General features: G+C 37.0%; 1 protein-coding gene across 3 annotated transcripts; it reads right to left on the bottom strand.

Moving 5' to 3' along the window:
- Positions 1-836: 836 nt before the first annotated feature.
- On the bottom strand, positions 837-9499 carry nicn1 (nicolin 1). Of its 3 annotated transcripts, none has more exons than XM_023811270.1 (7): positions 8219-9499; positions 7931-8071; positions 7485-7667; positions 4888-5001; positions 4169-4237; positions 1207-1311; positions 837-962 (listed from the first exon to the last, which is right to left on the bottom strand). In XM_023811270.1, exons 2-7 carry the CDS (start codon positions 8060-8062, stop codon positions 921-923), a joined length of 645 nt encoding a protein of 214 aa, XP_023667038.1. In that variant the 5' UTR covers positions 8063-8071; positions 8219-9499; the 3' UTR covers positions 837-920. The 3 variants fall into 3 exon arrangements, with proteins under 3 accessions (XP_023667038.1, XP_072571612.1, XP_023667037.1); XM_072715511.1 differs by having other exon boundaries at positions 9021-9499; XM_023811269.1 differs by having other exon boundaries at positions 9304-9499.
- Between the last annotated feature and the right edge of the window lie 16781 nt (positions 9500-26280).

Genomic DNA, 26280 nt, shown 5'->3' with positions numbered 1-26280 from the left:
GTTGAAGGTGAATTTCCATTTCATAGTTATATATAGTTATATATTTCATAGTTTCTATAAGTGTAATCACAGTATTTTCTGTTTGTAAATGTTGCACTGTTTAGCATTCTTAATATCGCTAGATTGGAAAATTCCAACTTATCTAAAAGGTATTCAAAATAAATTACTTTGAGTCAAACTAACACCTTTAAGTAGACATGAAAGGATGGACAGAAGGACGGACAGATGGAGCCAACAAACCAAAAAACTAAACAATTTCTGGGAATGTTCTGGAGGAGTCTTCCAATATTGTTTGCTTGTTGTATTTTTTGCATTTTTTGTTGTTGTATTTCTCAAGCCAGAAATCAGACTCTTCAAGACGCTTGGGGAATACCTATAAACAGCTGCTGTTAAGTCTTTCCTCAGATTCTTATCAAGGTTCAAGTATGACTCATCCACTATCTTCAATTTCTGAAATTAATCCATAAAAGTATCCCCCTTTGAATTCAGGAAATAATAAATAGTTCAACTTTATGTCAAAGCTAAGTACAAGGGCATCTGGTATAATCATTTCAGAAAAGACTGTGTATCTGCGTTATGCTTGTATGTACTGCTGCTTATCATAAACAATTTAATTTTTGTATTTGCCACCATCCAGTAACAGTTTTAACAAACTATTTGGCTGCTATTTTTTTCATGGACGTGTAATATCACAAGGAGACTGCACAGACTGCAAAACTGTAAAAGTGAAAATGGAAATAACATTTTAGGTAGGACACATCATAATTGATTTAAGGATACAGTTATTCAGTATGATACCAGTCCGATAATAGGAGAGGGCAAGTATTTCATTTGACTTTGTGTACAGATGTTTTTAGTTTTTCAGAAATGTACACAAACGTGCCGAACATGACACATTATATCGTCCAAATAAATCCAGGCTATGTGTATGACAGCAAATTGACATCGTAGCAACCATCCACCTGTCAAAAAATAACTTTTTTAAGTTATTCTGTACAATGACAGAAGGTGCATATAATTACCAACATTTATCGGTTCCTAATGTATATTACAGGTTTTATTCAGGATTTTCAAGAAAATAGTGTGCCATCATTTGAAGTACAATGACAATGCATAATTTAATTTATATTTTGTGTAGTGTAACGAGTGAATAAAATATATCTAATGGCCGCTGTTATGATTTCATTAAAAAAAAATTTAACTCACATCAAAACGACCAATTGGCACCGCAGTCTGACTGGTTTGCATGACCTCTGTTAACGCCCACATCTGCTGGATGCTGGATGCCACTGCTTGCGGGTCAGGCAGTCCCTAAAAAACAGAGGAATTCACCAACATAAAAAACACTATGTATATACAGCATACATACCAAATATTCAAGAACAAATTGCTTTGATCACTAGAGGGCAGTAGAGAATCATACAACTTTTTTTTTTTTTTGGGCTGGGGAGGCCTTCATCTGTACCGTAGTCCAACCTTTCTGAACTGGAAATGTAAATCAGAAACTAAATAAAAATTTAAGAATTGCTGATAAATTAATAAATTAGCATTACATAACAGAATTTCAATGATTCAACAACATGATAAATATGTGCTACATAAGGCAACAGAAAATGAAAAACCAAACATGGTTCATGATGCATTATAATGATGTAATGTTTCCAATGAAGAAAACATTGTTAGTTATTTCTGTGTTTCCTTGGATCCAAGGGAAATGTTACCTCGGCAGGTACGTAGTGGAGACCCACCTATTTGGTTCCCAAAAGGGGAAAAATTGTGACTGCAATCAAAAAACTGCAAATGCCAAATGTGTTGTATTTTGTTTGGTTACTTACGGTTAAGGTTAGGGCGGGTAGGGGTTAAGGTCGTTATTGCTGACATTAGGGTTATGCCCATAGAATTGAATGGAACGTTCCCACAAACATAAATATGAGGACTGTGTGTGTAACTGCAACTGATAATTATTAGTTAAAAAAAAAAAAAGAAAACCTTAAAGAGATCAGATATAATCCATTGCCACAGGGAAGAAAAATCTGTATGATAAGTCAGCAACACAAATGAATTTGCTATATGTCAGCTTGCCCACAAGGAACATTCATTCCACTGAGGACACATGACTGTGTAGCAGATCACAATCAGCGATAATGACCACATTTGGTAAAATCTAATTCATCATATGCATGTAGAGGATGGAAAAGTGAGAGATCCGCACCAGTGGTTTATCTATGTGAAACTTATTTGCTCCTGTCAGTTTGAAACTAATTAAGCTGCCCTTATGATCATCAGAAATGCTTCAATTCAGCCTCCTGTTCTTCTCTCCAGGCATTATATATATATATATATATATATATATATATTTCTTTTTTTTTTCTTTTTCTAAATGAACATAATTAGTGAAATAGGGACCAACTGATTTTACAAGTAGCACTATAATTGTATGGAAAATAAGATGAATTACTATCATGTATTCCTCTTTAAACTGCTGTTCGTGTGTTGTGTACATACATGACATTTTAAATCACTGTTTATAAGGTGTGTTTGTTCAGAGACTGTCCCTTTTCTATTGTGGTGTGTTCATTCAGGGTATCATGTTATAAATTGCTGTTTGTGTGGATGGTTCCTTGAGGGTGTCACAGATTAAAATTGCTGTTTTCTGGCGTATTCATTCTTGTTGCCACACTTTTGAAAAGCTGTTCTTGTGGTGCGTTTCTACCGATGGTCACAGTGTAAAACTGTCGTTGTTGTGGTGTGTTCAATTTACTTTGCCACCGTTAAAAATTGGTGTTCTTGTTGTGTGTTCTTTCAGGGTGCAATACTTTAAAAGTACCATTTGAACAAAGTACATGCTTGTGTTGTGAAATTTTTTGTTTGTGTTCCTTCAGGCTGGAACAGGTAATGCAGATACACAATTGACTCACCAGACAAAACCAGCCAGTATTTTTTTTTCATCTCAGGAAAAAGGAATAAATAAACATTAACCAAAAACTGTAAAGAAGACCAAAAGACCAACAGAGAACTAGGAAGGATATGTTCTCCATAATGCACTTTTACATTTATGTCAACTCAATATGCAAACAGCAAGTAGTTAATTTCCTGAAGTGATTTGTTAAAAAAGCACTCTTCTTGAATTACCAAAAAATGTCCTGAACCAAAACATAATTAATCACCATGAGACAAACAGCTGGTATAGCCCAGTACAATTTGACGCATAGCAAAGTACATGAAATATATGTAAACTATGTAAAATATATGCAAAATACATATATCCCTTACATCAGACCATATATTTCTTGTCATATTAATGTACCGATGACAAAGTTTACATGCAGATTGATTTCAAAAACTGCAGAAAAACACAAGCCCTGAAAATCTAATCATGAATCAGCCAGTATTTAGTGAATAAGTCACTAAATACTTTTATTCAAAGGGATATTATTGTATTACTACAACCTGTAAATATCTTAATCAGAAGGTGTTTTCTCCAATATCATGCCTACATGTGTCATCTAAAATACCACATTTTCATCCTTTGTCTTTTACTCGTCGTTAATTTAGAATTTTTTCGAAGTCTTAATACTGAGCCTTGCGTAATCAGATTATATATAATCAAACAGCTTATCCCATACATACCAGTACATGCAATACTGTCAATATAGGTTATTTGGCATCACTTTACATAACAGGCACCTTCATAAAACATTCATGTAAAGGCTTTAATATACATTTATATTAAACACTGTACAATAATAACAACCATTATAATTGCATAACAGTATTATGTTCTATGAATGCATTATCAAGGCATTATGAAGGTGCAGTTCATGTAAATCATTAATGAGTGTGTGTGTATATATATATATATATATATATACACACACACACACACACACACACACACATATATATATATACACACACACACGTGTGTGTGTGTGTGCGTGTGTGTGTATGTGTCAAACCAGCAGTTTCATCCCTACATCCATTTTCCCCAACTCTTTCTCTAATAACCATGTGTCAGAGATTTTCCAGGTAGACTTAGGGACTCACTATAAATAAAATCCATTACTTGTGAACTTGTTACTAAAGCTTCTTCCTTTAAAAGAATATGCGTTTTTCTATTGGCAGGTACATGACAAGAATAAGAACTAAACTAGTCTGAAAATCTCACCTGTAAATCAGGGACCTGGTCGACTGGTGTCAGTTCAGAAAACCAAACAGGAACTTCCCTTTCTGAATCCTGGCGAGCAACACAATAATTTATTCAATGAACATTTATGAAATGTGATCTCATCCAGATCAGGCACACGGAATATTATTTTCAGTAATGTGAGATTATTAGCTCTAAAGTACTGATTGTCTGCTTCAAACTAAATAAATGCATCATATTGTTAATCATAGTAGGAAGTCTGTTTCTTAATTCATTAAGTGAAAACGATGCAAGCAAACAATTCATATGTATAGTAACCAATACAAATACAGAGCTACACAGGCAGTCCATGGACTTAACATTGTTAATTATTTAACCTTAAGAAAAGACATTGAAGTGATATGTAATGGCGAAAATGCATTTAAATAAGAGTAATATCTGTTATAGGTCAAGAAAATCAACTTAAGTGAGTTTGTAAAGCGTAACTATACAGTGTCATGCAGGTTGGGTGGAAAAACACAAAAATCATCTAATTTTTAAAAGCGTATAAACCAAATTTAATGGGTCGAAGTAAAATTCATAACTGCCACAGAATAAATTCCTGTGCAAACTTCAAAAGCTCATTCCTCACTAAAACTGCGCCATAGGGATTTCTCAAGCATACCTCTGTAAATGTCATACTTCTACATATATCCAAAAAGAAAACACACAAAGGGGACAATAGGGATATGTTAACATACGTCATTTACACACTGGTGAATTTTGATTTCCTCCAGAGTGAAATTCAGCCAAGACGAAGACGGCTGCCGGAGAATGAGACGTACTGCCGTCACGTTGTCTGGCTCCACCAGCATCTAGCAGACACACACATGTGTACAGGGTTACATTAAGGCCGGTCGAAAGGAGTATCACCCTGGAGTAGCTACATCACAATGCTTTCATGTAACATGCACATATTTATAACAATGAAATCATTTAATACAATCCCCTAAAATAAACAAAGTGCCTAGATGTTTTTAAATTCAAAATACAACATTCAGAATAACAGAAAAAAGTACAGTTTTTACATTTAGTACATTGTCTATGTTACAAATCAACCCAATTGCTTGAGATGAGCTTCATGCAAGTGACTAATTCAAAGTGACTGATTCTTCCGTTGTGGTTAAAAAAGCTGGAGCCTTCATATTTGTTTAAAAACATTACATATTTATCATCCTAATACCAATTATGTGTAAATTTCTCCTTCAAGATTCTGTCATACCAGAACTCAACAGTAAAATTCTCAGGAATTAACATTTTCACGCATCTGTTTATTTTAGCCTGTTGTTGACAAAGCTGCATGAACAAAAGCACTTGGCAGGCAGAGTAGCTTCTCCAGCCATAGAAACAAAGCTGCTTGTTTTATCATGCTAGCTGTGAAAACCCAGCAATGGTACAGGAAAAATAACCCTGCCATTATACAATATTAGAAAACACAGTTTTGAATAAAAAAAAGTTCAAATAAGTATAAAATATATATTTGCCCCAAACCACATTTAATCCAGGAAAGTTTGTTCTGCGAGGTTCATTTTTGGATAAAGTACATTTTTGGGAGTGGCAACACTGGCTACTGAGTAAAACCAAAATTAATGACGCAAAAATATCTTTAATCATCAGTCTCATGAACTCATTGGTGGCCAATAAAACATGGGCACCAAAAAAACAAATTTCTGTCCTCTGCCAAAGGTGTCGTCCTTGGCTGTCCTACCCTGCATGGTTTTCTTGTTAAAAAAATGACAAATGGCAACCAACTGCTGATGCAAAATATTCATGACTGATGAATGTACATTATGTCTCTATTGGCATATAATACAAGCCTGTTTGTGAATGAGTTCTAAAGCACTATCTTATAAAGGTGGGTCAAAAGAAACTATCTATATGTTATTATTTTATTATTTAGATTTTTTGGTAAACTTTTCAAAAACATTTAAATTCAAGTGTACTCCAATGAGCCATTGTATTTTCACACTATATGTTACTGGGTTATCAAACACTCATCTTAATGCCATACATAAAATCCACAAATTCATTTGCCAAACACAACAAAAAATAACAAAAAACCTAAAAAGACCAGTCATATGCCAAAGCTGGATATGACTGGAGAATGACCTAATAATTTACAAGAATGCTTTAAAAAGCACTCCTCCTTGAAAAGGTAATATCAAATTATGTCTGTTCTAGTGCAATCATTTGTATGTGAAAGGAGAGCATTTATTGTTTGGATCAGACCCATCCTCTCAGTCATCCATCTCAGGACTCAATGGTCTGCATGCTCATGGTGGTCTTCTGTTACTACAAAATATGGAAACAGACAAGCTGCATATTATCTAGCTGTGTGGCTTCTGGCAATATTTCAGCAGCTTTCAGAATTTCGGATGCTGGCAGCTAATTAGTTCAGACCCTAAACCTGGTGGCCTCAGTGTTTACTGCACAGCAGCCTACGAGTGTTTAACGCCAATCTCCTTCACTCTTTATTGGAGAGCTTGTAATGCTGGTGCTGAAGACAACAATGAGCACAATGAAGAGAAGAATGACTGATAATCCTAGACTGCATTGTTGAACACTGTCACCATCGCATTAAATGCAGGTAAACTCCTGAGAACACATGCTCTGTATACTCTTCTAGTTATTATTATTATTATTATTATTATCATCATCATCAAGAACAAGTGTTTCATTCGGGAATGTACCAAAATTGGATCAGTGGGAGAAAGAAAACTGCTTCCAGAGTAGACCATTTCTCATAACCAATTCGCAACATGAAGTTCTATTTGGTTAAACAGAAAAATAAAAATATGTTAGTCAAATACTTTAAATCTGTTTGTTATGTATGCAATGTGCATCTGTTCACACCACTTCTCCTGATCTCTCTTCCCTTTTGCAGTACGTGATTGCTGCGCACCATGAAGGACTACTCTTTGTGATATCTCTTCATTTAATCCACTTCATCTTTACTACAAGGATCCTCACAAATATCCTTCAAAAAAGACAGAAATACTTCATCACTGACATACAACCCAAATTCTCAAACTTGATTTATTTCTCTCAAATAGGTCTTTCAGTTTAAGGGTGTGAGCACATCATGTAAGACAACTTAAAAGTTTCCATATATGGTTAGTGCAGACCTATATGTTCAGATTTTATAAGGATACTAACTTAACTCAAGAACACTGTTTTCTTGTCATATGGAGTAATGATGACAACATGATTCTTATGGTGTATTTTGTAAAAGGCAGTAATTGGATGACCTGATATCTAAAGGGACAGAAGAAACAGAGGTGCTGCACATTGCCCTGACCTGATGTCCGTACACAGAGAAGTAGTCCTGGGATCCTTCTTCTGTATGTGGATTGGGCATAAGGCGGTGGTTTCTGAGACAGGTGACCCATTTAACACTTCCTTCCTGGCAGGCAGACCCTTTCATCTGCAGCCGGACTGTCAGGAAACCCGTATAGTAGTTCTTAAAGGAGACATCCCGAATCTGCAAGAACAGAAAAACGCCAAAGATCCTTGTCTGCAAGGCGCTTAGATACAGCATTACTGCACTCTCGACATTGAAACAAAAGTGAAGCACTCAGGATTCTGAAGTCCAGCTCCTCCTCTTCAGCTTCTCCCTTTCAGGGTTTATGAAGACCATGCAGTTCCCACTGTCTGCTCATTTTCTTCAGACTGCAGGGCACTATAGATGTAATTGTACTTTTGGTACTTTCTACACTTAATTTTTGTCATTTTAGAATGACTCACTTTTACCACTTGACCTTGAGGAAATGTGACGTCAATGACATAGACTCCAGGACGCGACGTGTCTGACTGCACATCCCCAATTTGCAGAGCCACTGGTGATTTCACCGTGCAAGCTACAGCACTGGCAGTCATGCTTAATACCTGGTAAACACAATTAAAAATAGAAAATTAGGTTTAAATAAATTGCATGTGGATTGCTTTATTAACATATAACATTGCTGTAGATGTTAAACAATTTAATTTGTTCTTCACTTAATCAGTATCCTTTTTGGAGAGGAGGTTGCTCACCAATCATCAGAAGCACCTTGTTTTGTTTGCGTTTCTCTGTGGATACGGATTTAGTTATTTTTTTCCTGTAATAACATTACCATGTTTACCTTGTTTTTGATTGGCATCATCAAGCTGCTTGACCCAAGATGAAAGTCATTTGCAAGTCATTAACGGCAAATCTCATCTCAAGTCTCCAGTCCTATAAACCTAATCTCAAGGCAACAGACTAATGCATTTTCAAACAATGTGCTAAACCATGAAGAAAATGACATTTTTTTTTTCTCTAATCATTATCATTTTCTTAAATTTATTTTGCAAAGACTTGTAGGCCATGGAATCAATAGCGGAAACAGAAATGAGAAATGTATGGTCAAATAATTACATTCTTTGATGTAAATTTATATTCACAATATGCATAACTTGGATAACTACTGAACAAATCTGACAATCCCTAGAATGCATCATATCCTGACTGTATTTTAATTAGTCACAGTGAGTTTGAAATAACCATATTTACAAGCTTACAACACAAGTTTCTGTTATTAAGACTTGACAATTAGACTTCAAGTAACAACATCACAAGTGTAAAGTTTTTAGTATTCAGTTGAAATATATTATTGTCTCTAGTGTCCATCAGCTGAAATTTCTTAACTCCTTTCTGTTTCAGAAAACATAAGACTGGTTCACCACAGACAAGACACCAGGGCACATTCACACATTAAGCAGTAAGTCATCCAACTACACGTTTTGGGTCTGTGGGAAGAAAGCAGTAGAGACCCACGCAAATGGGAGGAAATGTGCCAGTTTCATCGCCACGGACCTCAGGGCAGCATGCTGGTCAGCTTCAGGCCATAAAACGCCATTCGTGCATCAGAAAATGTCTGTAGTACAGCTGTCTACTTAAGCTTGAAGCATGCAGATATCTAACTGGACAGAACTGTTAACTATTACGTAAACAAATTAGTTACGATTTAAAAAAAAAAAGTGAGGAACGATAGCCTGAAGCATATAAATCGAGAAAGGGACTCATACAGCTACTGTCATCACTACCATTCGTCTGCTACTCTCCTTTATGTCTCCGAAATAAAAATGATTCTACTTACATAATGCTCCGTTTGACTTCGTATTTGGAAACCTATTGCGATTTGGTAAAATCGCTAATCACGCGGAGGGAAAGAACCGTGCACATTTGTTCAAGAGTTTATTTCATAAAGCACAATGTGACGATGTGTGTCTGTTGCTGTATCTGAATCTATCCCCCTAACAAGCCAGCCATTTTTACCGCAGTGTATAAAAGGAGCCAACTTCCGGCTTCCGTAGCCATGGCGACAGCTGCTGAAGTCGCCCGCGCGGCGTGACAGTAACTATTGGTACAAATCAGTAACTATGGGTTAACGATTTTTACCCATTTAGTAGGTCTAGCATTTAAGCCTGAATGATTAATTACTATACTAAACATTTATTTTACAACACATCACATTACCTTTGCAAACCAGAGAAAGGATTAATTTAGGTTCGGTTAATTTATAAAGGAAGTGATAGGTTAAAGGAGATATGTATAAACCTATAATGCATATGAATATATGACGGAGCTCCTACATATAATTATCCATTATTGTTGGAATATTGTTGGGCCGAAAGTTCAATGGAACATAAAATTACTGCGGTGCTCTGAAAAGGCTTAAACTGTTGTAACTTAACCTTGCCGCTGTGAAATGTGTCTTCTTGCTCTTTCAACGAGATTCGTATATTCCAAAAGTGGTGGATGTTTCAAGCTTTTTTTTTTAAAAAAAAAAAAAAAGGGGAGAGAGAGAGAGAGAAAAAAAAGCAGGCATGCTCAACGGATCTTTTGTACTCTAAAGGTTTTTTTCCACTTTTTTGCTCCCCACTTATTTCTCAATTGCCACAAAACACTGGATAGGAAACCTTTTTTAGAGGGAAAAAATGAAAATTATTTCCTGACTCCCGCAAAAGGCAGTGAAGTAAATTCTTGGAAAATAATAGAAGAGAAAAAAAATGAATAATGGAGAGTAGAAAATTGGTCTGTATGCTAATCAGTTCTTTACAGTTGGGAGGTGATCAGCGGCTGGCTTCCTATTTTCATGAGGACGTCATGACTGCTGGGAGCCGGGTTTCTGTCCATGAAAGAAAGAATTATGGGGTTATCGTGGCAGAGCAGGAAAAAAAGTAACAAATATTGTGCAGTGTAATTTTTTTAGCCTCATCAGCAAAAACCAATAAATAAATTATGGCGTATCCCAGTCTGAAGCAACCCACCAGAAGCAAAACATACCAACACAAAAGTTAGCGGTAGGGCAACTCTTTTTATCTAGGATGTTCGACAGCCAGAATCAATGCTCAGGATTAAATTGATTCAAATATGAAATGTATTCAGAGTCTGAGCAGAGGAAAACACTACCTTCTGCCCAGACTTTCTGATGCCTCAACCCCTCCTTGTCTATGTATGGCAGATGAAGCACTGTAGACTGAAAAACTAGCTATTTTTATGCAAACTCTATGTATAACTCATGAGAACTTCTGGTTTGACCCTTTTCAAAATCCAGGTTATTGCATTGATATGGGGTCTGCTGAACTGGATTGTGATCAAAGGAGGCTTGTCTACCTGCCCATCTTCTCTGTGTGGTTGTTTAATGCAGGCTTTCTTACCACATACCTGGCTTGGATCTTGCACCTGTACTCATTCAAATCAGTTAGAGATTGATATCATTGCTTCCTATGATAATGTTCTCCTTTTTGCATAACATTTTCTGTGTCAGTACTCCCAGCTGCACTGCAGTAATGTTCAGTAGGTTTCTGTCTTTCCCACTGCTTCAGAGTGTGTGCAGAAGTATGACACATAACACCTGGGGTTTATGATGTCACAATGCGCACTTGAATGCAGTTTCAGGTGTTGCACACAGAGCAGACTTAAGCAAATCATCCACTTCATAGTCAATTTAGCTTCCAGTACATTATAACAAAGACCATTGGCTCCAAAATATTCCCTATGGCTTTTGGCTTGTGTTTTGTCAAAGTTATTCTAGGAGAAAAACTTGGAGTTGCTGGGTTGCATGGGTCAGATTCATGCATCTTCCAGTCACTTACCAGTTTCCCTAAGGGAATGTCTTTAGACTTTAGACTGCACAACTCAAGGGGGAGCATGGAGATGACACACATGCAGCAGAGGCAGGATTTGCCTCAACTGAAAAATGCACCACCCATGATTTTGGTCTTGTTTTCCAGTCTTTTTCAATAGCAAAAAACCAAAGACCCTTAACAAGGTTTGTGAGTCTCTTCAGTTTCAATTCTGTTTGTTGAACACGGCCCGTAACAGCAGTAGGCTTACAGGTCTCTAGCAGGGATCGGAGTTGGGCCCTGTAATTTCTTCAAATTTGGATTAATTAGAGTAGAGTAGAACCCCAGAGTTTGACGGTAATTCGTTCCAGAAGGAGTGACTATATGCGAATCCGGTGAACACCGAATCATTTTTCCGATAAGAAATAACAGAAATCAGATTAATCCGTTTTTGATCTCCCTAACCTTGCCTTTTTATACAAAAAATTTACACTGATATTACAATAAAATAAGTTCAGAGTTAAATAACATAATTTAAGTAAAATACACAACATTAAAAATTAATAAAATTGGTTTTTAACAATTACTGTACAGTACTGTACAGTCTGTCAGGGAGCTGGGAGGGAGCAAAAATGTAGGTTCCCTAGGACTGGGCTGATCTGGATCTGTGGACATGGTTGTGGAGAGGAGGTTGGAGAGAGAGAGAGACATTGTTTTGAAGGGGAATCCCCTTCCACAATAACAATTGGTAGCTGGTTTTCTGGAGTTGGGTCCCTTCTTTGTCTTTTTTTCACTAGGACCTGGCTGGCTTTCTTCTCTATAAGAAAATCTGTCTAATGTTGTCTAATGTTGGCGTTTCTCAGAGCAACGTGTGAACGACGCGCAAGACTGATGCCAACTGACCGTAAACTTTTGTTTACAAAGGAGATCACGCGGTTTTTCAGGACGAACTCTAAATTTCCCGACGAACTCCGACTCAAAATTTTCTCGTCATTTCGTGACGAAGACTGAATATGGCGAGTTCAGAAGGCGACGAGCTCGGGGGTTCTACTGTATTCATTATTATGTCTATTCCCATGAAACTATGGGGAATAGTGTTAACTGGTTAGTTGGTAGCACTCGTATAATCTGAATTAATAAATAAGTTGTATGTTTCTTTCTGTGCCACATTTGAATGTCATTTTGAACAAAGACTAAGAGACCTGACAAAACCTATCCAACGATTTGATTTATCAATCAGGCATCTGCATGATAGATTAAATGAAAGCTCAGGTTGCAATAATAATTACAGTACGTGTTATGACCAAAAACAGTCATTGAACATTTTTCATATTAGATAAGTGCATGCTATAACATTGAGATCACATTATATTGTTGTAATTAAACAAAATGATAGGAACCTTGAACCCTTTATTTACACAACAGGAGCAATTAAATCATAACTAAAATATTAGTGTTCATTAAATTTTGCTTGTAAACTGAAAGAACATTTCTTCACACCAAATGACTGCTATTAAACAACTGATATTAATATATTCCCTGTAAACATTCATGACAGCACGCAGAAAAGTATTTAAAAAAAATCAGTGCTCATGTTATTTGAGTTTTTTAGTATGACTATGAAAGTCTGAGATTCCAAAGTTCTCTCTTCTTATGAAGGAACTTTTGCAAAATATGCTTTTTACGTGATTGTGTCATCTTTGATTTATGTGTTTTGTCAGGTTAAATTTGCTGTGGGACAAAAATGATTTGAAGCTGCAATAATCTGCAGATGTACCAGCTTAGGTTGTTGTAGCTATGATCCTTTAGTAATTTTTTTTTTGCTTACATTGAGGTGATTATAAAGAAACATAGCTAACACAAGTCTGTATTGCAGCCAAACCATCTACTATCAGTAGGTTAACAATGAAACTAAACGAGGTAGCATCAACCGATTAATAAATAAGCTTTATTGTCACTTTGTTCCTATACAATGTCAAGCATTCAGTTATTTCAATTGTACCAGTTTTGAAAATCCCATAGATAGACAACACTTTGCTGGTTAATATAACATAGTCTTGCAGTGTTGACATAATATTAAAACTGTCATCCTCATTTATGTCAACTGAATCCAGTCAGCATTGGTGTAGTGTGATGTCACCTGTAAGGAGATACCTGGAGGATATTTTGTAATATAAAACCTCAATCAAAATATATAAATACTAAGATGCAAGCATCTGTGCCTGCAAATGACTTGACAAGTCCTTGAACAAGCCTAGGATGTAATCCATCCATCCATCCATCTATCCATCCATTCATGGGGGGACGTGCCCCCCCCCCCAATATTTAATATCTACACAACAAACAGATAACAATCTTGCTCCTTCACCATCCATCCATCCATCCATCTTCCATCATGGTACCAGGGAACCAGGGTGTGACACAGAAGCAAATGGCTGATGCTATTCAATCCCTCTCATAGTGCTTCCTTCTGAATTTCAGTTCTTTATAATGGGACACATCTGTTGTCATATCTGACTGCAAATGGTAAACAGGGATTACCCCTTGTGAGCCAAAATGAGTCATGCAGCCAAAACCCCTCCCTTGCACATTCCTGACACGTTAAAAAGTTTGTCATTTTAAATAGAAAAGCCATTTTTATTGTCTTCCGAACATACATAAATCAGCAATCAATATCCTATATCCTAGCTACTGTAGTTATTCCATAAAAAGAAAAAAATATGTGTGTGTGTGTGTGTGCGAGTGGTTATACCTATCCTTATGAGGACACAATGTCCCCATAACATGATAAATATCCATTTTTTTTCCCTTATGGGGCCCGGTTTCCTGGTCCCCATAAGGGAAAACTCTATTTCTATAGTCAGCGTTAGCATTTTTTCAATAGAAATGAATGGGCGGGCCCCATAAGGATAGGTATACCCGACGTGTGTGTGTGTGTGTGTGTGTGTGTGTGTGAGTAGAGACTCCTTACAGTAAATTCTGCTGTGTCTGTATAACAAAATGATCCATAAATGTAATGTACTATTTTACATAATACATTGCAGGCACACTAACTTAGTAACATGAAGTGACTACTATCATGCTACACTAATATATACCCAGATGCTAAAATTGTACAGCCCAGTCTAATTGTTAATAAGTGCACTCAACTGTTTTTTCGAAAGAAAGTACTAATAATAATCCAAATAATATGATGCCTTTGAGAGTGGACACAGGATATTGTGACTGCTCAATTAAGCAGTTACAGTAATTTCTCAATAAAATTCAAAAATCAATTTTCTGTCTCCTGAAGCGAGCAGTAATACACACCATAGCTTGATTTTACAACCCTATTTCAACAGCATTTCAGGGCACTCAATAGGGATTTGCAGAGCACTTTTTGACTATAAAAGGATGTCAGGGAAGGATTTATATACATTCTAAAGTACATACATCACTAGAAAGGTGTGTGTTACGTATCAGCTGACAGTCCTTTGTCATCAATCAGTTTTTATTGACACATTTTCACGGTTGGTTGTTATTCTGTCTGTTTGGCACTTTCATTTGCATTGTGATATACTTTGCATCATAACCCACAAATATTACAGGTATTGCCTTGTGCTGTGGAACATTAATTTCTATTGATTTAACATTCAGCCCAGGCAAACTGCATGATTTGGATTGTGTGTATATCTAAGTACTGCTTATCACAGCTCCATCTTTCTGTTAACTTATGAATCCCTCTAACAAACATTGACTCTATGGGTATTAGACCTAAAATCGATTTATTAAGAACTAATGATTATCCTGAGAGTAAGCAAGGCAAATTGCTACTAGGCAATAGTTTATATTCATATTTATATTAACTCAGCCTATATTAACTTTATCTCAGTGCTGCAGTTTATATAAATGTGAGCCAAGAATAGGGTTTTTTCAATTACATGTATAATTTTCCTGTGACCTTCAGTTTTTTCTTAGACACTGTACAGTATAAATAATATTTAAGTGACAGTAAAACATTATTTTTTCAATAGCTAATACAGCAGGAAATTTAACGTGTAATATTATTCATAATTAAGCATAGAGACGTTCTTCTCAAGGTGAAGGTGGGTAGCAGAATGTAATGATATGCTGGGTGTTGTTGATCATGCGTAATATCGATGCATGACATTGTATTAAGACCTCGGAAGGATCAGAGCTTAGATGGAATGGTAATTTCTTCACAGCAAAACCAGAGCAGAACTGCCTTCTGGATTTTTTCCAAGTCAATAAACCCCATTAAAATTTTGTGTCTCAAGGTAATGATTCCACCTGCACATTAACATCATGCCCGTATTTTAAACTTGCACTTACTTCCATTACCAATGTGATCCTATGATAAACACGAATGACTAATTTTCGAGGTTTCCATAGTTTACATTTATTATGCCACATAAATCCACTGCAGATATTAATCTCATAGTCAGGAATTTCTAGAAATTAACAGCTTTGTTTCACATGTAATAAATTAAGTTTGTTCGTTTGTGTTATATACACATTAATGTAAAACAATTTTGTGAAGCCTAAATCATGCACATTTTGAAACACTGAAAGACTATGTTTTTATATTTATATCATCAGCTCAGATAGGAGAAAAAGCTGTAAATATTAAATTATTTGCTGGTGGACATTTTTATATTAAGACAATGAACATCATGACTCTGACGCTGCCGCAATCCAGGGCAAATCACCCTGTCGTTAGAATGTCTGGTGACAGCTACGTTTGAGATATACAAGTAATCACATTTATTTAGTAAAAATATGGCAAAAATATTCTGCTATGTATACAGCATGCAACAAGACAGGGTGGGGTTCATAATAGAATACTTTAACTGTGAAGTCTATTGTATAAAACCAACAATCAAACTGAAGAGTTTTTTTACCCCTGAACCATCTGTTGCTAACACTGCTTTTTATTTCTGTTATTAATTAACAAGTCACCCAGGCCTCATACAGAGCTCAATTAGGTGCTTCATTAAATAAAAATATGGGTACCTGCATAACCTTTAACTATCGACAGTAGGCATTAACCATAGAGAAAATATTTGCAGGTCTGCTCATAGGCCTCTTATTAATGTCACACCCACGCGGGCGGGGCAGAGCACCGGCCACCGATCACCACATGATCGGCCGGCTACTTAACCACACTCCCCCTGGCAGGCAGTGCGAAGTATTGTTGCCGTTCTAGTAATGCGCCATACCAAGCAATCTCTCTGTGTTGTCTTCCCGGTTCGTCATGCCCGCTGTGTCCGTCATGATCGCCTGCCATCCTTCCCTGCTCGTCTCACCCATCATGCCTGCCTCGTCCCCCTGTCGGACCCGTGTGTATACCCTGCCATCCTTCCCTGCCATCCTTCCCTGCCATCCTTCCCTGCTCCCTCGTAGGCTCTCCACCTCCATCCCCCTGATTCCTCGTCTCGTCCACCTGTTCCGGACTGATCTTCACGGTTACCGACTCTCGCCTGCCTCTAGAGCACGATTGAGCACGTCCCCCTTGGTTTCTGTACTACCCGAGAACAGAAATATAGGAATTTACCTCCGCATTTCGGGGTCTGCCTCCTCCCTGCTTGGCCAATCTAACAATTAAATATAGCTTCATATTTTTCATTTAGTGCAACATTACTTAAAAAATCTCTTGAAGTAAAGTAAGCTAATTTCTGTTTCCCTATTAATACAAATTTTATAGTCAATAGTAATAGTCAATAATATTGGTACCAACCCCCCCCCCCCCAAAAAAAAAAAGAAAAAAAACTGATTTATTTTTGATTATTCCAAATGATATTTTTGTAAATGCAAATTTTACGATGTGTTAATTCCATAATTGCACATTTACCAGCACTAAGAATATGAAATCCATGAATCAGTTGCCAATTATGGCACATTAAATTAGATTGATTAGCTTTGAAGATGAGATCAATTTGATTAAATTTGTGTTCATGTAAAGATCTTATAAACATGGCTTCTGAAATGGGGCATTAAGAGTTACAACATTGTAGAGGCACACAACTGCAGTCGACATTGTACAGTCTTCACAGTTAGTGAAAAGAACCAATGGAGGATAGCAAAGCAAAAGTCCTTCCTCTGAAGGCTTTGGATGCTACTTAATAGTAGGGTTAAAACAAAACTCTGCCTATGATGGACTGGCATATCACCCAGGGTGTTCCTCAAGGTGCCGCCTCAGATCCAGCCTCCAGGCCCTCACCTGCAACCCTTACCAGGATAAGTGATTAGAATATGGATGGATGTATGGATGGATGGATGGGTGCATGGACAAATCAAAATCTTATAGACTATTTGCAGGAATTTATCACTAAAGTTTTTATGATGAAGTCATACATTATACAGTATATAAACTGGAATACAATTAACAAAGTGGGGGCAGCCAGTTCCAGGAGTCACTGCGGGCCTTGCTCAATGGCCCAACAAAGACATCAGTCCAGTGACCATGGGAAATGAACCAGTGACCTTCCGAGCACAGAGCCAGAGTCATAGCCCACTGACTCACACACCTCCTTATAGTCTGGCAAGCGTGTGTGTGTGTGTATATATATATATATTGGCCATAGAGAGAAGACGGGAACATATACAAAATTCTAAAATTATCTATAGCATATGTTACATTCAGGTGGATAACATAATAACAACACAATCCGTATACTAAAGTCATACAGCGGCTGTATACTATACTAGTTTTATAGACCTAGTCCAAAATATTACCTTGGCTATTGCAATATACAGCATGCCTGGCTGCCCAGCTATGAGAGACAGGCAGAGTGTAAAATATCATTTCACCCATGATAATACATTGATTGGCCATTCTTTCGTAGATGAAGCGGAACTGACCTCCAATGAAAGAGAAAGTTCTGATGAATACCTACACAGTTGTATTTCCATGACGTTCATTTCCATTCATTCATTGAGCTCACACTTTTGTCCAAAGCAACTTGAATACACGATGACATAATCTTTTAAGAACAAATAATTACGTTTGCGGTGCCATTTTCCCTGAACAAGCTTATGCTCATGCAATTTAAAATGTCCCACAACTATTTTTTGCAGTTTTCTTAGTATTTTATGCCATAAAGATTTTCTGCAATAAATATGGAGGTATATTAGGAATCTCAACACTGTTCCTACTGCATTGTTGAGTGGAATTACTATGCCACCTGAAATTCCATGTAAAGCATGCATTCCGTATTTGCTAAATAAAGCCTATATTTCATATTCTATTATGTAAAAATAAGAGCTGTTTTTGATTGTTGCTGATCCTAAGACAAGAGTAATTGTACTCCTTGCAGAGTTTCCCCAGATGACGTGTTTTGAATGAAAGATTTTGTCATTTTATATTGTTTGGAAACATTCCACTAATCGCTTCTTGGCCCAGCCAATGCAAACTTATAATGCCCCAGTCTCCAAATCCCTTTGCGCCTCTGTATCCTCCAGCAACACATGCTGGCAAAACGTCTGTTCTGAGTTGTAGGTCATATCTGCATAATGTTGTTTTTTTTCTCTGCTACTACGGGTCTATCTGTGCTTCATTACCAATTACTGCTATAATTCTACTACAAAGTCTTGTACACTAAGAAGTCTTAGCCTCAAAGACTAAGAAGCTACCATAGTTTATTAACAACAACCATATTCTCCTTCTGCCTATTATTATTATTATTATTAGTAGTAGTAGTAGTAGTAGTAATAGTAGTAGTAGAAGTACTGTAGATAAAAAAACAAAAAAAAAACATTACAATATTTTTAATGCAGTTGTGTCTGAGAAAGATATCGAACACCAAGATTCACCGGTCATCTTCATAATCACATCCCTTTCGGAGTACAAACTAGATTCGAATTTTCCTCCATATTATAATGTGTAAATGCCACCAGAGATAATTCTGAAATGCTAAACAAGACAAATATCACAATAGACAGTTTACCTCTGGAGACAAATCGTAGGAAACTACTTTTTCAAAGTCACAGGCATATTACATAGCCAAGCATTACGCCTCATTAGATGCTAATTATGATTTGCAATTGTACATTTGCATATTTGCCTCACAAATATAAAAAGTCCCAACCTCAACCTAGCTAATCATTTATGGGTTGACAAGTGACACAACAATTTAAAATTATTATATTCTTCAGGTTGGGAGGGGGTATTATTTATAATAAGAAAATAATTTACATCGACTTGTTTTAATGTTCTGTGTATAAAAGAATAGATTTTTTATTTGACACTGATAATGCTTTGGTGACCTCCATTACATGTGACAGAAACTACTGCAAATGTACATAATAGACCATATATATTTCCTGCAATTTCTTTCGTTGAGTACCATCCATTAAGGATCTTGGTTTTAAAGAAAAAGTTTTAATCCTAGTTTTTCATCAGTTGTTCATGCTTTATTCAGACGTTTGTCAAAGTCTCAGTCTCTTTATTATGAAGCCATCATGGGTAAATTATTGGCAAATTATTGAAAGTGATGCATCAAACAAACAAACAAACAAACAACCAGATAGATAGATAGATAGATAGATAGATAGATAGATAGATAGATAGATAGATAACGATTCTACTACGGCAGACCAGTTTGTAGTCTTAGGTATGCAATGTGAACATTTCCTGACGGCTTTCAATCTGTTTATAATCATTTGTTTTTGATAGATAACAATACACTGTGATATGAACAGATAATATATAGAGTGAGGTCTCACCTTAACTGCCAATGAACATTGAATGCATCTGCACATTTCCGCTTTACTGATGAAGCATACACACAGACATGAATCGTTCACCATTTTTTTCAATGTTGATTATCATCCATGGGTCAGAAAGATCAGTAAAATTTTATCAGTATAGCATGATGTGGAAAAGGGGATGTACTGATATTTGTACATCAAGCTAGCAAAGAGATGTTATCCTGTATTGCAGGTAGGTGGGTGTTGCTAGGAAACAGCCTGATAGAAACGAATGGAGATAATAATGGGTTTCCAGAGACAAATCAGATGGATACTGTGATATATCCAGCAAATTAATTGACACACAGGGGACCGATATCCAGTTCAAATACACAGATTTTAATTATTCGAGCAAAGAGTAATTGAAGGATTTCCTAAACTCAATTTCTCATTGCATCTCTGGAAACAGTAGAAGCTGCTAGTTGCCAAGTTTTAAAGACCAAAAATATTTGGACTGTTGAATAAATCCAAATTATATTCCTTCTCAGTTTTTCTATGTTTTTCAAAGTCACTCAGAGGTTAATCATACATATTTATCACAAACTCATTTTCTTGTATCATTCATATCATGTTGGTTTACCCAATGTGACTGAACTGTATCTAATATGTGGAGTAAAGACACATTAAATATAACATGCACAAAGTATACTACACAGAATGCTGAAATATGTTCATACTGAAGTGCCAAAAGTGAAAATATTTTTCTTTTTCAGTACTATTCATTTCTGGTTTTCATGATTATAAAAAAATTATTTGAATGTACATAGGTCGTCATTAGATCTGTACTAAGCATTAAAAAGTGCATAAACTTATTTCTGTTTCATTGCATTTTTCTATTAAAGTAACATGAAAAAAGAGAAACTTGAATTAAATTAATGGAGAATAAGAGGAATAGTGTTAGGTAATTAAGCTAGACCATAATCAGCTTTTGCCGGTACGGTTTCATCCCCCAGATTACTTCTAGGAACAAAGAAGCGTCTGATAGCAGGATGAAACAGGAAATGAAGTCTGACATGAGAAAGGGAGATTTCTGAGTGTCAGTGAAATGACAGGTAGTAACCAGTAAGGAATTTGCTGTGATATGATCCCTAATGAATCCGTGCACTGAAGATCCAACTTCAAAAGCCCCTTGGTAATTACTGATGGCGATGACTGATGATGCTGATTGACAAGCTGGTGTCTGCTTGCAATATTTAAGAGCAGGGGATCTTCCCGTAAATTAAATTCCTAGGATTTTCAGGTTGAACTGTGACCTGAACCACTATCCTGACAACTAAATGGGCTTTTTATTAAAAAACCATTTAACTATAGTGCACTTCAGGTGTACATACAGGACTTTACATCTCAGATGATTTAACAGCAAAGCAGCAGGTTACCGTTTGATATTAAAAGAGAAAAAAAATATATATACCTTTATTATGTGGGGTCTAGCTTATGAGAATAATACAACACAAAAAGTTGAAAATATTGGTAATAGCATTAATGAAAGTCAATTGGGGGGAGGGGATGACATTTTTAATGACTTGAGAATAAAAGAAAAAGGAAAAGATTGGGGGTTGTAGTTAGTGGAATTCAAGGGGTGTTGGATTGGATATTAATTTCTCAGATGTGTTAGAATCCTATTAGGTGTATAAAATCACATTATACCAAAGGGAGCTTTTGTGACCCCCCCCCCCGCCAGCACCATCGTTAAAGACAGCAGCAGTGAGATTCTCATCTAATTAACCAACGAAACACATTCTGCAAATACGATCTTTACTATTCACTACTGTAACATAATGACAAACAGTCAGACACATAGGCAGAAAATAAAAATCAAAAGTAGAATGCTCTTGTCAGTTTGGTAAAATATTGTGTTTTTATCTAATAAAACTGCTCTTCCAGTCATACATCTATCAGTTGAAGTGTTTCAAGCTGCTAAATTCTGAAACTCATCATGCCCATAGATTTAAAAAAAAAAAACTCCTTTGGTTTTATATTATGTAAATCAACTCGGCCATCTGGTAAAACAAACAGACCCACACAAAATAATTTAACTGTCATCCTAAAGTTATTTCTCTACCTATTCTGTGGCACGTACTTATATTAAAAAATCCTCCTCTGACATTCAAGTTATCAAGGTCTGGCTCAACATCTCAGAGATATTTTCATAGATAAACCATTTTATATAAAAGAACATTTTAGACTAACGTTGGTGCTACAAAAGTAAATGTGAAGTAAGAATATGAAACAATGACAGATTCAGAAGTGCGATTCTTAAGACTTGCAGTCTAAATGATGAGCCAAAATTGGATTGTCTGTGGAGAAGAACAGGCACTTTGCATCAGCTGAGGTCCCAGCAGTGCAGAAATCGATCAGTGAATAGATCTATGCGCCTGTTTGAATTACTTTTTTAATAACGTTAACATTTCATCACAAGATGCGTTGGGAAAAGTCTGCTCTAAAACTCAATCGTGTTATGAAACCTGATTGGGACGTCATTGTGTTTTTTCAGGAAAATGCTACGGATCTATAGACAATTTAAAAGTGTAAGAGAGAACCCGGATGCCAGTCCTCCGGCGGATTCCAGGAGACATCTGGCAGATCTTGAGAAGAATTTTGTCAGTGGACGTTGAACCAAGTGAGATGCACTGTTCTGTTTCTGAAGAACAGTACGGAAGCCCTAAAGGGCAAAACACACCAACAAATTCGAAAACACGCCAGCAAAAGCGAAAACACAACAGCAAGTATGAAAACACGACAGTAAAAGCGAAAACACTACAACATTAGCGGCACTGAAAACGGAAAGGACATGACGAATGAAGTGGCTCTTGGTGATTATGTGCGACACAAACCTACTTTTCCTGAAGTTAAAAAAGTAGATACATTCGGAACGAGTTCAAGTATACTCTACATTAATTATTATTATTATTATTATTATCAATTATAACACTAAAATTAAAACTTTTCCACAATTAGCAAAACCAAACAGTCAAGCAGCAAAACACCAGCCCAGATTTGCACAACTATAAGCACATTAACAGCTTCACACTTTTTGCAACATTACACACAGTGATTTGCAAAACACTAAACACACTTATATACCTTTGACACGGAAATCGATCATAATGTTACTTCCTTGTAATATCAAAGCAAAGGCTTTCAAATGAACACACCCATGAACCAATTAGTTAAACACAGCCACCAGGTGTGCACACACACAGGTGAATAATTATAGGCACACCAATCAGGTTAACAAACACTATAAAAAGGCAAGAGGTCACCTGTCTTCAACAAAAATGGATGGTGTGAGAGGAAGAAGGAGAGTGCGGGTGAGGGGAGGAATCCAGAGAGAACAAGGTGGAGGAAGAGGAAGAGGAAGAGGAAGACCTGGAGGAGGAGTAGGACGTGAACCAAGAAGAAGACAACCAAATTTGTCTAATGAAATTCGTGCTACACTTGTGGACCATGTAATAAATCATGGACTAACACTGAGGGAGGCTGGACTGAGAGTACAGCCTAACCTAAGCAGGTACACGCTGGCATCAGGAATTCAGACATTTCGTCAAGAGCACAGGTGAGAAACGTATCTTCTGTCATCAGACAATCCATAGCTTACTACATATACTATCTATATCAACAGTTTACAGTTAGCGACATGTATTTTGTTTCGGCCCACAGGATTGAACGTCGAGAACACCAAGGAGGGAGGGGTTGCATTTTTACACAGGAGCAGGAGAGAGAGATCATAAACCTTGTTTTGGCCAATAATGCAATCAAACAGAGAAATTCAAACCCATATTGTCAGTAATCACACGATTTTCAATAATGTCCAACGAGTCTCTCTGTCAACAATAGCCCGTATCCAGATGAAACAACTGTATTGAGTTCCATTTGAGAGAAATTCGGACAGGGTGAAAGTCCTGCGGCGTGAATATGCGGAGGTAAGTTTTCTTAATTGACTGTAGTATGGTGCAGTGCACACATAACGTTTTGGAACTGTACATGCAATTTTACTGCATAGCAGATTTACAGTATACTGATCGACCCAATGTGATCTTTTACAGTTTTTTCCAATTGCTAACACACTAAAATTTAATGTAAAGCTCAACTGCAAAAACTGACACTCAGAGAGCAAAATCTCTCCTCACATTTGTTATATTCAAAACACAAATCACACCTTTGAACACAATAAGCAATTAACTTGACTTCTTTTGCATTAGAGTGCACACACGCTCCTACAGAAAACACAGGAATCTGACACCAAGACACTTTTAGCCATTTCCAAACACACCCATTCAGAAAGCCACACCCATGTACCCATTAGGCTAACACAAACATCACCTGGTCAAGCACCTGACTGCTTATTAGTTAACTCAGCAATCAGAATGTGAGAACTATAAAACTCCACAGATTTACCAACACTAAAGAACAATGGAAGCCGGAGGGAGAGGAAGAGACGTTAGAGGTAGAGGACGCGTAAGAGGTGGAGGAAGAGGTAGTGGTAGGGGTCCACACAGAGGTGAAAGAAGACAAAGACAAAGAAGACAAGCACTCCAATGAAATTCGGGCAACATTAGTTGACCATGTTATAAATCATGGATTGACAATGAGAGGCTGGACAGAGGATCCAACCCAACCTGAGTCGATTTACTGTTGCTTCTGTCATCTGTACATTTCGGCTTGAGAACAGGTATGTTCTGTAACACCCACTCTGTATATATACAGCAATTCAAAGTATCTATGTATATTGTATATACAGTAGGCTAATACTGCATTCTATAATTTACAGTATACGTGTATGTGTTCTTTACTTATACAATACTACTGCATAATCTTCATTATAAACAAGAGAGGCTGCATACCAATATATACATTGTTGTCTTCTCCAAGGACTGAGAGACAAGTAGGACGTGGTGGAAGAGGTCGGATGTTCACCTAGGCACAGGAGGTAGAGATCATAAACATGGTTTTGGCCAATAATGCCATAAGACTTAGGGAAATTCAAAGCCACATCGTGAGGGACAACACAGTTTTTGGCAACATTAGGCAAGTTGCCTTGTCTACCCTCGCTCGTGTTCTCCAGCGACACCAGGTACGAATGAAACAGATATACCGGGTGCCTTTTGAGAGGAACTCTGAAAGAGTCAAAGAACTGAGGCACAATTACGTGCAGGTAACTATTAGACTACAGGACACTACATATAATGCTGCATTTCTCCAGTACTAAACATAAACCTAAACCACTGCTTACGTAATCTTTTTTGTTTTCAGACAGTGCTGGAAATGGATTCAAATGTGATCCCACATGAGTTCATTTTTATTGATGAGGCTGGCTTCAACCTCACCAGAACCAGAAGAAGGGGAAGAAACATAATAGGTCACAGAGCTATTGTGAATGTTCCTGGCGTACGTGGGGGAAACATCGATCACAATGTGTGCTGCCATCACAGGACATGGAGTTCTACACCACCATGCCATTCATGGTCCATACAACACAGGGTTGATCCTGACATTTCTGGACAGATTGAGAGACATCTTACAACAGGCAAACCACATGGATGATGAAGGGCAACAGCACAGATATGTTGTAGTGTGGGACAATGTGGCTTTTCATCGTGCAGCCATGGTGCAAAATTGGTTTGCCAACAACCCACATTTTATAGTGCTTTACCTTCCCCCTTATTCTCCATTTCTGAACCCCATAGAAGAATTCTTTTCAGCATGGCGTTGGAAGGTCTATGATCATCAACCCCATGTGCGTGAGGGGCTTCTACAAGCAATGGAGGAGGCATGTGAGGAAATTGACATAGGAGCTATCCAGGGATGGATAAGACACTCCCGACGCTTCTTTCCTCGCTGTCTAGCAAGGGAAGATGTCGCATGTGAAGTGGATGAGGTGCTGTGGCCAGATCCACTGAGACGACATGACGCTGCATAATCTTGTTTCGTTGTTCATTTGTTTTTTCACTTGCACGTTTCTCATTCTGTTCTCCAAAGGTTTACATTTTGCTGAATTGTACAGTAATATGGCTTTTGTTGGTTTTTCTGTTGCAAATTGTAGCTAAATAAATGATTTGTTTGAACCTAATTTATTTCTGCACATATGTCTCTGTGTCCAATTCTCAGCATTTGCAGTTCTGACAGTCGCTAAAGAGATAAAAGTGTTTTGGATTTTACATAGTGGTGTTTGGTTGGTTGGAGGAAAAATTTAGGCATGGGAAAGAAATGTTTACTATTTGGGGCAAAAGTTTGGTTTTCATAAGTGTTTATATAGT

Source organism: Paramormyrops kingsleyae, chromosome 8, assembly GCF_048594095.1.
Source record: "Paramormyrops kingsleyae isolate MSU_618 chromosome 8, PKINGS_0.4, whole genome shotgun sequence".
NCBI lineage: Eukaryota > Metazoa > Chordata > Actinopteri > Osteoglossiformes > Mormyridae > Paramormyrops > Paramormyrops kingsleyae.
The sequence above is the reverse complement of the archived record's forward strand: the minus strand, read 5'-3'. Positions and strand labels throughout refer to the sequence as shown.

What these genes read in the sequence shown, in the direction of transcription:
- nicn1 (XM_023811270.1), bottom strand. Translation starts at nt 8,062, where the DNA reads ATGACTGCCAGTGCTGTAGCTTGCACGGTGAAATCACCAGTGGCTCTG. An exon ending in TTCACCAGTGTGTAAATGAC is followed by an intron (nt 4,238 to 4,887) that starts GTATGTTAACAT and finishes GTTGCTCGCCAG; the next exon opens with GATTCAGAAAGGGAAGTTCC. An exon ending in ACCAGGTCCCTGATTTACAG is followed by an intron (nt 1,312 to 4,168) that starts GTGAGATTTTCA and finishes TCTGTTTTTTAG; the next exon opens with GGACTGCCTGACCCGCAAGC.